Raw genomic sequence first — 14,040 nt, 5'->3', positions numbered from 1 at the left:
TGTATTATGGCCTGGGTTTGTTCGTGAGTTTAGCCTCTATTTCTGTCCGCCGTGTTATTGGCTGTGCCTACCTGAACCTGAAATCTCTGTATCCTTCTCTCGGAGCGATACTGATGTGATGTTTTTTATTACTCTATGCATTCAGTTTGTCAAAAGTATCACATTTTCGAGCAAGGTAGCAAATTAGTACGGTCAAAAAGAGGAAATGAGCCTCCGCCACAAGATGGCGCTATACTGTTGCATGTAGTATGAGGTCTGCATCAGATTTTGGTGTTGCTCAAGCTTATTTAAAAAAAAAAAAAAAAAAAAAGTATTCAGGAATATCTCCTTTTAATTCACACAGCGCAGTCAGGTGCGTTAATTGGACAAGGATGCAAATTTTGTCGAATCCGTTTTTAGACGAGCGCCGCTTGAAAAATAGACTCCTGCTTGCAATAGACTCACAAAAGAACGGAAAAGTCGTATATATATATATATATATATATATATATATATATATATATATATATATATATCGTTTGGTGTTTTTTTGTATTGTTAAATAGCCTTTCTGTTGTTCCCGAAGGAACGGTGTTAGACATCAGAGTACATCATTCTATTTTTATTTATTCACGATTTGTTGTATATATATATAAAAAAAAAACGAAACATTACACTGTATATGAATAGACTTTGAATGGTATCATAATTTAGGATCCTTGAAGTTTTGGACTTTTTGTTATCTGTGTAGTTGGGTGAGCTGTGTACAGTATAATGCTGAGGTATAATTTTTAAATTGATTTCAGATATAATTTTTTTAACTCGAGCGCAAAAGAAAATTTATGCTATATATGGGTCGGGGGTGACACTGAAAAGAGAAAACGAAACGGGATACTGTATCTACCTAGATGCGTCACGCTTAATGTTATTACAGTGTTATGTATAGCAGCACTATTCGTTTTTTTGGACATTGTAAATTCTTTTCTCACTCACGCAGACGTGTTTGTATCCAGCCTCTCTCCCCCTAGCACATATTATTGAGTGTCCTGAGCATGAGCCCCTGCGCTTCAGAACATCTTTATTTTGCAAACGGTAATGGTCTCTGTGAGATGACGAGGTTCTTGAGTGGTTAAATGACCAAATCGCTTCTTTTCTTTTTTCTTTTCGTTTGTACGTGTATCTCCAGAATTGTCCTTTAAGAGAAAACGAGCTGCATATTTTTTAAATGTTTAAACCTACGAATAAAGTGAAAAATATTGTTTCTTGTGGAAAAAAAAAACAAAAACGAAAAGGAAAAAAAAAAAAAAACACTGTGTTACTGTTTAACTTCCCAGATGCTCTGATGTTCAGTGTCAAGAACAAACATTTTGGGTCCATCTTTGAGTGTCTGATGTAGACGTCGTGATGGTTTGGAGAAGAATATTCTGGTGCTTTGTGATTCATGGGTTTTCATCCGCATTTGACGTTGAGGATGAGCGTCGCCATCCTTTAACACCGCATTGCGTATTTTCTGAGCACTGTAACTAAAGGGGGTTTTATTGCACTGAGTTTAATCGAAGAACAATTTGGAGTCTTGTCAGCTGAAAGGAAAAAAAAAAACCTATGAATTAAATTGTGTAGTGCTTAATCAGTGTGGTCTAAAGTGAAACGTCACTCAGATGCACGAAAAGAAATGAGAAAACTCACGTCAGTTTAGATGTAAAGTGGAGCTGTGTGTGAAAGTTGCATTTGTGTGTGTGTAAGAGGGAGAGTGTGTGTGTGTGTGTGTGTGTGTGCGCGCGTCTGGTAACTGTAAATCATCTCTTCCCAGCAACATGTGCAAGCTGTGTTTGTACAAAAAATGTTAACAAAGATCTGATACTGAGATTACTTTGCTCTTTCCAAAACAATAAAACATATAAGCCTGATAAGCGGATGTATTGTCATGTTTAAAATTGATCCGTTAATATCATTATAAAATATTATGCCTGAAATGCTTATCTGTATTATGCAATAATATTCCTTATTTAATGTAGAGTCATTTAATATAATTAGATTGGGTTAATAACAGTTTGGGGAGGGGGGAGAATAAACACCTTTGATGCATATGCAATAATGTTTATTGACAAAGTTTGCAAAATACAAGTTAAAATTAAACACTTTCAAAGCACGATCACTGCTGAGCACCACATTATGCAGTTTCACTGCTGTCGGTGACTTGATATTTAACCTCTTTCGTGGTGCATTTAGAGTACAAGTGTAGCAGAATCATCTAATCCCAAATTAGACATGCTTTTTATGTAAATTAGCATCATCTACTGGCAAATTAAGCTGTTAAATAAATTACAACTGACTGTACATTTAGAGTACACTTGAGAAGTGTTCGTATTCATTTGGACTCGATGTGGAAGAAAACATGGTGAGACAAATAGAAAAACACAGGTTCGTTTCTCAGCAGAGCATCGTGAGGTCACTTTTCTTGCAGCCAAACTGACAACAAACATTGTCCAGGTCTCGCCTGGCCAGGTCAGATCCCAGACTCTCGCTAAGATCCTCAGCACTGTTTAGATCTCCATTAAAAACCCTGTGCGATGACAAACACAAAATACAAAGTTAACATTTGTACTAATATTACTAAGTCTAAAACGCATGGTCTGATGGCGGGAGAAAATGACAGGATTTTTTCAGTTTTAACTCAACGTGTGTCAGTTTAATGGGAATGAGCAGACGTTGTTTCTCTGTTGACTGGAGGAGACTTTCTCTCACTGATACGATTAAAGGAGTGCTCTGTTAAATATCATCAGGATTGAAAGACAGGAAATGTGTAAAGGTCATTTGCAAAAACGTACAGAACAGTTGTTTAGAAAAATATAAATGTAAATGTCAAATACACAGTGAAAACAAATACACACTCAGACATACAAATAACATTCTGGTTTGTCATGTTTCAAAAAAAAAAAAAAATATATATATACTGTATATATATATATATATATATATATATATATATATATATACAGTATTTTTAATTCTTTCCATTTCATATAATCTTAATTGCACTTTTTAAAATGGTTTTAAACTTCTTAGTCTAGATTCCATTATTGAATGGAACTATTTAAAAAACTAACAGAACTTCTAGAGGATGACTGGGCTGTTGGTAGAATTAATATATGATTTAACCAATATACGCACATGCACATACAACAATTATTATTTCAGAACAACATATTAAAAAAAAATTCTACCGATTGCATTCGTATTGTTAAAATAAATAAATACAATTTTATATAGAAAGACGTTTTATGTAGCACATTTTATAAGTCTAGAAACATCTAGATTAGCTCTACAACACCGACACCAGCATTAAGACACGGTATGACGTTTTCATTACAATAAGCATGAATCTATCATCAAAATGACCTTCCATATCCTGCGGACTTCTGAACCTCCTCCACCTGGATCCGCCGCACGTGTAGACGACGGCTCGGATGAGCTCCCGGCCGCACAGCTTGACCATCTTCACGTCAGCCTGCACTTCTGACACGCTACACACAGCCCACAGCAGCAGAACCGACAGCAGCAGAGCAGGGCAGTGAAAACCTCTCATAGTGGCTTCCTCGTCCGCCCTTACGCTTTCCTTTAGTCTCTCTAAGGTCCTCTGGATCTTCTGCCAACCACGTTCTTGCGAGCGTCTGATTAGCCCATGAGACGTGACCCCAATTTATGGCGGCATGTTATATGGCTCTGTCAAAACCCCACCCAACACTTACTCGATCCCCTCAAGTCAAACAACTTTGATCGGAAAACAAAGGCCAGCAGGTATTTAGGTGCTTTACTGCCCCAATCTGGAATGAAATTACATCCTTAGGGACAAGCTGTTGTCTCTTAACATCTCCAGTTTAATGGTCTCATTGCAGTGATGTTCTCCCTAATGAATGGATAATCTAGTCACATAAAGACCAACGCTGCTCCCCGAGCAAAACAGATGTCCACTATCTGCTGATGTGACCATCAAATTCTGTTCCCTTAAACCTAGTTGGTCTACGAGAAGAAGTAGTGCAAATGAGCAATATGACTATAATCCCAGCCATTATGGTTTTATGGCTGATGTGCCCCACGAGATGATTAACAGCATGATCTCTACTGACAAAATAACATAAAAGTCTGTGGTCAATACAAGGAAACATAATAAAGGAGGAATATCGAGCAAAAAGTTTTTCAGCAAAAACAATGTAATCGGCATCGAACTATATTATATCGTATTTGCTTCAAAATATATGTTGATTTTATTAACAGACAAGTAAAAGCGGATGTAAATATTGTTTTATATTATATTATATTATATATCAAATGTCTGTAAATGAAATTTTATTTCAATTTAGAAAACATTGTAAATGTCATTTTTTTTTTTACCATATTATGCTATATTAAATTAAAACTGTAAAAGGTAGTGAAGATTATGTAATGTAATATAAAGCCGCAAGTGAGAGACCAGCGTCTCAGCGCCAAAAACAGGAAACTCTGAATATTATATTACATTAAATTATATTACAAATGTCTCTTATTTAAAAATGTAATATAAACGAGTCCTCCAATGCAAAAACTCATTTGGGAAAACGTTTAAATGTATAAATGACCATATGCCATATGGATTAAAAGTCCCGTATACATTAGTAAACAAGCAGAATCCATTTCCTGTCATAATGTCACAGCTGTTCTTTTAAAAGCTCTTATATAAGCTGAGCTGCGTCTTCTTCACTAAATTGTTTGATTTGTACTAAAAAGCTCATATGATAGATTTTTCAGAGAGAAAACAGTTCAGTAATGAGTCATTTCTAAAAGTGTGATGTGGTCTTCGTGTTGTAGATAAGATGTAACGTGTGGCGGCCAAGTGGTAATAAAGCTGTCCGTCCATTACCATAAAACAAACACTTACTGTCTGTGGTTTTCACGAAAAACAAAACAATATCGTATGACAATACAGTATTAAAAATATTTACCGATCAACTCCTGAATGCCAAAATGTTTCCAGAATAGATAGTTTGTAATTCAACAAGCCTGCTATCTCCAAATTCTTTTTTTTTACAATATATAAATAATTAAATAATTTACAAAATGATGTTGAAAAGAGTATATTTGTTTTTGTAAGAGTATATTTATTCCTACAAAGAAGCGCAAGCAGGCGGTGTGCTGTAATGGAGTCGCTCAGTCTGCCAGAGAGTATAAATTATGATGATGGAGTGGTAAAGACAAACAGCCTGACCCTCCTATGCATCTCTGTCAGTCTTTCCTAATGTGTGTTGACTGGACAGTGTGGTCCGAATTACATCCTCCAACGCCTCCACCTACACAACGGATAGAAACGATTTTGACATTTGAGTAAATGGGTTACTTCAGTACTGCACAGACCCGAACATCGTGGAAATGAAGAGATAAGGCTCGACCTGTGTGCTGTCTCCGGCAGGCAGGTTCTTCAGCTTGTACACAGAGACCTGGCCTTCACTGTCCCCCGCCAGGACACAGTCCGTCTCAGGGCTGAACAGGAGAGCCGTCGGGTTCACTCCCGGATTGGTCACGCTCACAATCGTCGGGTCCAGACTGTCAAATAAACATATTCAAGTGTACACTGTTAATGGATAGAAATGATAGTGGCAAAAATGATTGTTATCATTCAAAACTACAGAAATGTTATTGAATAGGAGCCGAGATCTTACACGCTTGCTCTCAGGTCCCAGATCTCCACCTTGCCCTCACGAGCAACTCCAAAGACGGTAGCACAGTGAGGGGACCACACGATATCAAACACGACCGTCTGATCCGAGGTGAAACCCAGCACGGGGTTCAGAAGTTCCTGCCTCCACAGATAAATAGTCCAATCTGAAGAACAGCTTAGGAAAACGTCAGGACAGAATGGTGACCACGCAACCTTATATACCGGACCCTAGGGAAAGATACAGAGCGAATAAGAAAAATATAAGTGTAAGTGTTTAAAGATGCACGAGGAATCCATTTTGCAACAATAAGGCTCTTTAAAAAGAAAAAATGAAACAAGCATTTCTACTTACTGTGTGGGCTTTGTAAGTTTCCAAGAATTGCTCGTTATATGAATAAGAACACTTGTGAATACATCCTTCCTCTGTTCCGGCCAGGTAGATCTTTGAATCCTGCAAAATAACAGCATGAATTAATTTTTTGCAGCTTTCTTATATTATGTGTGCATATGTGAGATGCACTGCTATTTTCTAGGTAGGCCTCACATTAGGATGGAAATCGAAGCACAGCCCTGGAGCCAGGGATAAAATCTTCGGGTTCCACTGCTGGTTGTTGGCCATCATGTTAGACGACTTTAGTTTCATCAGATCTAATTCAAACAGATTACAAGTTAGGCAACGCGTGGCTCAAAATTCAGAAATGAGACTATTAAAAGCAACTAAATTTGCCACACAACCATGGAGCACAAAACCTTGCTCCTTAATATAAATATGAAATGTTTTTTGTGTTCTGGTTTTGTGTTAAATTAAAAAATAAGAAGGCAATTAGAACACATTTTTTCCTATTTGAACATACCAACACATTCCAGGCCTTTGTAGTGGATCCATTTGCTGATTCTTCCATCCCCTGATACAGAGATAAGCATTTCCCCTTTATCCTCTCCAGCCAGACCTGTGTCATGATCAACCCATCTGAGCTGCCACACCGGACACGTGTGCATATTGGCGCAGGCACTGTTAAAAGATGACATAGCATTGTGTACACAAACAGTGTCCTGATATTGTGTTGTCTTCACTACTGTTAAATTCATTGTGAGCACTTAAAAAATAAAGATAAGATCTGTGGACCGTTATAAAAGGGTCTTACAAATTTGTCAAATTTTTCATAATCGTTTTTAAAGTGTTACATAAATTGGTCTAATTTGGATATCATAAAATGAGAGGCATAACCCCTTGGTTAACTGCTAGTTGGTCATACTAGCTTTTAAAGAAACTTAACAAAGTGGCGAAGTCTTTAATATTTCTGAATTTGTTCAAAAATTCAGTTTTGATATGCATACACTCTATATGCACCATATGCATTCTTGACTGTTTTTGCTTATGTATATGTATGTTTTTTTTTTTAAGTTTCAACATAGTACCAATATGCACATAATTTTGAATGTTTTTTGGCTGCAAAGTTGGGAATTAATGATTTAGAGAAACCAATTGTAACTAAGTTACAACCTGTAACCTTAGTTACAAAAGAAGGCATGCTTACAGCCCCACCTGCTGTCTATGATGGGTGTCTGTTCTGTGGTCTGCACATTATAGATGGCAATGGTCCCATCATACATTCCTACCGCCAGCTGATGAGCATTACAAGCTGAGAAATCCAGTGCAGTGACTCCACTCTCACAATGAAAGAGTCGGTCAGGCCACTGAAATATATGAACAAAGAATGTTCACAGAAACACGTAATACTACGGCATACCAATAGAAAAAAAAATTACAGTATTGGATTGTGCATGCCCACATTGTTTTGGGAGCCACTGTAGATAAACATATATTAATATGAACAGCTACATTTAAATGAACAAATCTTGAGGCATCTGTACAAATAAAATACTTAATATAATAACACTGGCTGAATCTGATATTTATGTTTGCCCTAAAGTGTGAGGCATACCATGGGATTCTTCAAAGACCAGCAGCACACAAGTCCGGGTTTCTGATCTTTGAAATCAAGCTGTCCGTATGCCACAGCAAGAAGATCCTGCAGGGAATCACATGTTGTTCAGTGAACATTTAAAACAAACGAATGAACTAAATTGTGAATGAAATGTGTTGGTAAGAGAGACAGTACCGTGTTTTTCTTGTTCAAAGTCATACAGCTAACGTTTCGTCCCTTGGTGAGTTCACACTTAAAGACCCAGAGATACTCAAGGAATGGGCTCAGGGAGTTTTTAGACGGCTCTGTCCAGCTTTCCTCCTCTGTCTGTGTCTGCGCACAGTCTGGGTCTGTTAAACATAGCAGAAACATAGCAGTTTGTATCAAAATATTTAAATTCAGTGAAAACAACTGCCACATTTAAGTTCTGATATTTTTTCATAACTAAGATGAAAAGGCCTATACAAAAGACATCACCCTCTATTACAGGCAGCTGTCTGTATGCAGCAAGCTTAGGCTGGAAGATGTTAGCCAGAACCGCTCTTTCCATCACAGCCAGATCCTGCTTGAATTTGTCTGACTGTAAGATCAGCTCGAGGCCTGGCTCTTCCTCCACCGGAAGCACACAAGTCATCTTTTCTAGAGGAGTGCTTGAGCCACTGACTGGATTAAAAGGATGAAAATTAATGTCAAATATGAAACAAAGGGAAAAAGAAAGAAGTAATTATATGGCATACATACACATGTGACCATGGAACCAGTCATAAGTAGCATGGGTTTATTTGTTTATACGATGTAAGGGCCAAAAATACTGAAACTCATTAGTACGTTAAATAAATATCAAATTCCATTATGAGATTTTGTCAATTTCCTGCTGTGAATATAGTGACACTTAATTTTTGATTAGTATTATGCATTCCTAAAAACTTTAAAGGTAATCTCAATATTTAGACTTTTCTGCTTTCTCAGATTCCTCAATTTCAGATAGTGGTATTTCAGCCAATTATTATATCCTAACAAACTGTACATCATTGGAAAGTTATTTATTCAACTTTCAGATGATGTATAAATCATAATTTCAAAAAACCTGACACTTATGACTGCTTTTGTGGTCCAGGATAAAATGTGGTGTTATAATAGCACAATTATATATATATATATATATATATATATATATATATATATATATATATATATATATATATATATATATATATATATATATCCACAGTACCATAACCCATCAGGAGTTATTAATTTACACCATCAATGTTGATGTATTTTTATTTGCTTAGCTACTGAATGAAATTTGCATAATAGCATACAGTATGACTGGATGCAAAGCTGTTTTTTTCTTATCCTAACTATGCATAATTATATGATCACATCACCAGTCACTACTCTACTCTACTACTAAAAAGATTACCTGTACTAGTGGTGCTGAACACAGACATGCTCTGGTCAGGACCGCTAGGGTTCGGGAGGTGACTCATTGAGGAGGAGTCTGGGACAGACGCCTTATTTCCTTCAGCGGAGACCACAGTGTTTTCACTGACATCAGCGTTATTGCAGAATGAATCATACATGTCCCAGGGGGTGGACATGACAGCTGAGTAGAGATATTAAAAACATAATTAAATTAATCAAGTCCTTTTTATTTTAAGGGCAGATTGTACAGTAAATACACATTTTACCTTTGTCTACCATTGTAATGCTATCGCTTTGGACCTCCTTCGTCTTTGGTGCGTCATTGAATGTTTGCATCGATCGCTCCACATACATATCATTGCCCTGTCTGTTTTTGCACAGCTCCGTGTAAGCATTGTTTCTTTCCCTTTAAAAATGCAAGAACAAGACACAGCCAGATTAGTACTATGGAAAAAGTGTTTAGCTAGTCAAGATACATTCTAACAAACTGAACTGCCAACAAGTCAAGTTTACACGATTAACTAAATCTTATTAGTGTGAAAGATCATAATAACTGTGACTCACTTGACTGCTTCCGCATCCTCTGAATCTGCCGATACAGACACTGCAGGAATATCCAGCATCCAGATGGTCTCCGTCTCAGTCAGGTAAGAATCCATCACCCTGTCCATTACGTCCTCCCTGACCTGCTTTTTCACCTCCTCTCTACAAGCCCGAACATCTGTATGGAGCAAAATCATCAAAATTACCAGAGTGTAATACCATGTGTAATAAGTGTAATGTACTGGAACGCTACACTTGAACGTTAATTCATCAGACGATGAATGAGGAAATTGGCAAAATGATGTGCAAGGAAATAAAAACCTGAAAGACTGCTGGACAAGTCAGGTTTCACTAACAAGTCTTTAGTTTCATCAGTCACTGACTCTGTCGTCTGGCTTGATCTGGATGCTGAAACGCTCCGGAAAAAAGACCTGATATGACAGCAGAGATCACTTTTTTGTTACTATAGCAACTAAGGTGGGATAGTTCTGCGTGTGTTCACTCAAGCGCTGCAAAGAAGTAATATTTTGACATTTTCCCACAATTACTTTGTAAATGGTCCAGTGAAGCTTGCGTTGGTCGTCTGTAGGGCTACAGAAGGAAAGTCTGCCATGGTAGTCCATGACGTATCATGTGCAGGAAATATTTTTCCATGTTTAGGTTGTAAAACCCCAGGATCTGGATTGTATAATGGGTGAGGAGTGACGTCCTGCCCATGTTCATCAAACACCTGGCGACGTAAGTACAAAAATGAACGAAATCCTTTTCTTAGCACAAAAATGATCACATACATATTCATAATAAAACACCCAATACCTGTACATTGTTTTTGGTGTTTGGGCCAAGCTCTTGTCCAGAACTTTACTGTCACTTGCTGAGCTGAAGCTCTTCCCACTGACTGAGGGGTTGATGGTCTTCGTGATGCTTTGATTCACTCGAAATACTCCAGACGATACGTTCAGTGTTTTGGATGACCTGGAAGAAAGAAAACCTGCTTTAACCAATAGAGACGTAAACAAACCAATTCAAGTCAATATGATAAATCATAAATGACTAAATATGTGGTTTAAAATGGCTTTAGTAGTAGGATAGTATGATAAATCTTAAGATATTAGTCTAAAACTCATATAAAGTTGCAAACATTTCCTATGATTTAGTCACATGCTCTTTTGTTATGTATGAACTTACTTGGCGACTTTCAGAGCGGTTATCTTCTGTTTGACTGTTGTGTTAGACATGTTTCACACTTTTTTAAAAACGAAAAATAATATAGAAGCGGTTAGCTTGATGGTTTGAAGTTACACGCAGGACAACAGACCGGCGCTGAAGCTTCTTGTTTGACATTTCCATAGAAACAGGCTCCTCCCCTTAGACCACGAGAGCGCGCTTTTTCGACGTCCATGCGTCAGGCGGCGCTGTGGTGCGCTTGAGCGCTGCGCGATTTACCAGAAGAAGAAGGTCGTCCTGTCATATGGAGAATTTCAGTTTTATTCATGTACCATCATTAGTTTCCAATCGATTATGCCAAACTGATCCGACACGATTTTGTAGATATAAGCAGGCCTCAAAACAGGGTAAGCCTAACATTTTGTCGTTTGTTCTGTGATACAATGTGCATGTCTTCGCTTCTAAGTTAGCCGGTCACATTGCCAGCAGGTAAATCAGAGCAAAAGTATCAAATTCTGAAGCTGGAGTTTTGACTATATCATTCATTTCTGCATAATGTTTTTCCGCAGGCGCATGCTCTGTGTGTAATAATCATGCTAATGTAAAAATTCGTGCTGTTCTTTGTTTGCTTCTTCATTAAAAGTTGTACGGAATTAAAGCTGTCAAAAAATGGAGGTGTTTATGCTTCACTGGTATCGCAAAGTCCCAACCCTTCTGTCCGGGAAGCTCTTCAAAGCGGTAAAAAGAAGCGACATCAGATGTGCCATCCACACCTCTCCCCTCGTCTCTGTCCCTTCAAAACCAGCCGTCCCACCACCGCTCGTGTCTCGCCTCTTCCAGCCGTCCAACCTCCGGGAGGGTCAGGAGGGAGGAGACCTGACCTGCCGCAGCCATAGACTGATGCTGCAGACAGGGCTTATCTATCCCTCCAACCCTGGCTGCTTCTATTACTTACCAGTCGCTCTGAGGTCCATGGAGAAGCTGGTACGGCTCATTGATGAAGAGATGCATGCAATCGGTGGGCAGAAAGTTGACATGCCGGCACTGTGCAGTGCAGAACTTTGGAAGAAGAGTGGCCGCTGGGAGCTTATGGGGAAAGAGATGTTCAGGTTACTGGATCGGCACAATGCTGAATATTGCCTCGGGCCGACTCATGAAGAAGCAGTCACAGAGCTTTTTGCTTCCCAGACGACTATATCTTACAAGAAGCTGCCACTTCTTCTGTACCAGGTATCTTCACTGATGCATTTTTTTCAGATTTACGTATTTTTTACTTGTCTAGCACAATATTGTCACTTGCAATAAAAAAAATCTAAAATTAAATTACATTTAAATAAATAGAATGAATGAATGAATAAATAGAATTGTATTTGTTGTTTTTTTTATCCATGTAACCTTGTATTCTAATAAATAAAGTTATGACATCAACATTTTAGATACCATTAAACGTCACAATTCTCAGTTCCAAAAAAATTAGTGAAAACTAATAAAACAAATAAAAATCTGTAATAAAGCATGAACAAATTAAAAAGCAATAAATAAATAATGTAGAACCAAGATACAAATTGGAGTTGACTGAATAAATTAATAGTGTAAGCTTAATGAAAGTAGCAGAGCAAGTGATTTTCTGTCTTTTGCCGTTTGAAGACATTTATGAGTGTCTGGGTAAACATTTGTGACAATGCGGCAATGACAATTCTGTCAACTGTCCAGAGTGTCATTCTTACTGTGAAGCCCTAACTACTGTTTTAGAGGAGCCTTCATGTAAGTACGTTAACATGGTTATGTGTTGCAGGTAACACGCAAGTTCCGTGATGAACAGAAGCCAAAGTTTGGGCTCCTACGTGGCCGGGAATTCTACATGAAAGACATGTATTCATTTGACGTTAATGAAGAGGCGGCTCTTCATACGTACCACTCTGTGTGCCGGTCTTATGGACGGATATTTGACCGACTAGGCTTGAATTGGGTGCAGGTACAGGCTGCCACCGGCAACATAGGAGGCACGCTTTCCCACGAGTTTCAACTGCCGGCCGACATTGGCGAAGACCAGTTACTTGTTTGTGGAAACTGTGGCTTCTCTGCCAACATTGAAACTATGGAAGCAGGGCAGACTGAGTGCTCACAGTGCCGAGCGGGCACACTGACTGAATCCAAAGGCATCGAAGTTGGCCACACTTTTTACCTCGGCACTAAATACTCACAGGCATTTAGGGCCATGTTCATTAATGCGTCCAATGTGCCTGCAGTGGCTGAGATGGGGTGCTTCGGGCTTGGCGTCACTCGAATACTCGCTGCTTCTATAGAGGTGATGTCATCCAAGGATGCTGTTCGCTGGCCCGGGTTGATCGCTCCCTATCAAGTGTGCGTCCTGCCACCTAAAAAGGGCAGCAAAGCAAATGACGCCACACAAGTGTCTGAGGAACTGGCTCAAAGCTTGGGAAACAGCCTAACTAACTTGAGAGGAGAGGTGGTACTGGATGACAGGGTTCACATGACCATTGGTAAACGGCTGAAGGATGCTAAGATTTTAGGGTATCCATATGTGGTGGTGGTAGGACAGAAAGCCCTGGAGGATCTGCCCAGCTTTGAGGTGATTTGTCAGCGGACTGAAGAGACCATGTTTCTCAGTAAAGAGGGGCTAGTGGATCTTTTAAGTAAAGTTGAAACTATCTAATATTTTTAGAACATTTTTGCATACATTTTACAAGTGTTCAAGCATTGTTTGTGTCTGTAATAAATGTATGTGATGTAGAAATCTCTGTAATGTTATAACAAGGAAATATTGTTAATAAAATGTGCCTCTTTGTTATATTTTGTCATTTGTTATTGTCATTTTAGACCCACTAAGCTTCACTAAGTATAATTTAAAGCTGAAAAACTGATTTCAGTAATGACATATTATCTACAAGTTAAGATAATTGTTGCCAAATGCTTTAATGCAAAGTCTGCTCAAAAGGTACTTATGCTAATAGATATGTTTAATACATGTAATATGCACACTTAATAAAAATGGCCATGTATTTAAAAAATACAAATGATTCATTTTCAAAGCACATTTTACTAATATTTCCATCATCATCATCTTTATTTTTGTGGGCGAAATGTTCATTTTTATGTGAAAGAGTTATGTCATTATAACTCACATAAAACAGGAATTATTCCCTGTATTTGATTCAATAGAAATAGCCTTTAGCCAGTTTCCTTTCCAAGATAAATAAATGATGCAACCTTGATTTAAATACGTCGTCAATTAAATATTTGATACAATATGGTCAACGCTTTATAAGTTTAATATCTTAG

The 14,040-nt window shown here is 38.0% G+C and overlaps 2 protein-coding genes across 2 annotated transcripts; one reads left to right on the top strand and one right to left on the bottom strand.

The window, feature by feature from the left end:
• Positions 1–4,792: 4,792 nt before the first annotated feature.
• LOC122346435 (dynein axonemal intermediate chain 4-like) lies at positions 4,793–10,899 on the bottom strand. Its single transcript, XM_043241047.1, has 17 exons — positions 10,759–10,899; positions 10,380–10,545; positions 10,119–10,300; positions 9,892–10,001; positions 9,592–9,748; positions 9,294–9,433; positions 9,026–9,208; positions 8,077–8,262; positions 7,795–7,949; positions 7,618–7,704; positions 7,218–7,369; positions 6,526–6,683; positions 6,216–6,319; positions 6,024–6,122; positions 5,673–5,899; positions 5,403–5,556; positions 4,793–5,303 (listed from the first exon to the last, which is right to left on the bottom strand). Exons 1-17 carry the CDS (start codon positions 10,806–10,808, stop codon positions 5,226–5,228), a joined length of 2,388 nt encoding a protein of 795 aa, XP_043096982.1. The 5' UTR covers positions 10,809–10,899; the 3' UTR covers positions 4,793–5,225.
• Positions 10,900–10,995: 96 nt separating this feature from the next.
• LOC122346434 (probable proline--tRNA ligase, mitochondrial) lies at positions 10,996–13,693 on the top strand. The gene is made up of 3 exons (XM_043241046.1): positions 10,996–11,144; positions 11,381–11,967; positions 12,533–13,693. The coding sequence occupies exons 2-3, from the start codon at positions 11,407–11,409 to the stop codon at positions 13,412–13,414; spliced, it is 1,443 nt and encodes a 480-aa protein (XP_043096981.1). The 5' UTR covers positions 10,996–11,144; positions 11,381–11,406; the 3' UTR covers positions 13,415–13,693.
• The last annotated feature ends 347 nt before the right edge of the window (positions 13,694–14,040 follow it).

This window comes from Puntigrus tetrazona, chromosome 6 (assembly GCF_018831695.1).
Source record: "Puntigrus tetrazona isolate hp1 chromosome 6, ASM1883169v1, whole genome shotgun sequence".
Lineage (NCBI taxonomy): Eukaryota > Metazoa > Chordata > Actinopteri > Cypriniformes > Cyprinidae > Puntigrus > Puntigrus tetrazona.
Note: the sequence above shows the minus strand (reverse complement) of the source record. Positions and strands in the feature narration are given on the sequence as shown.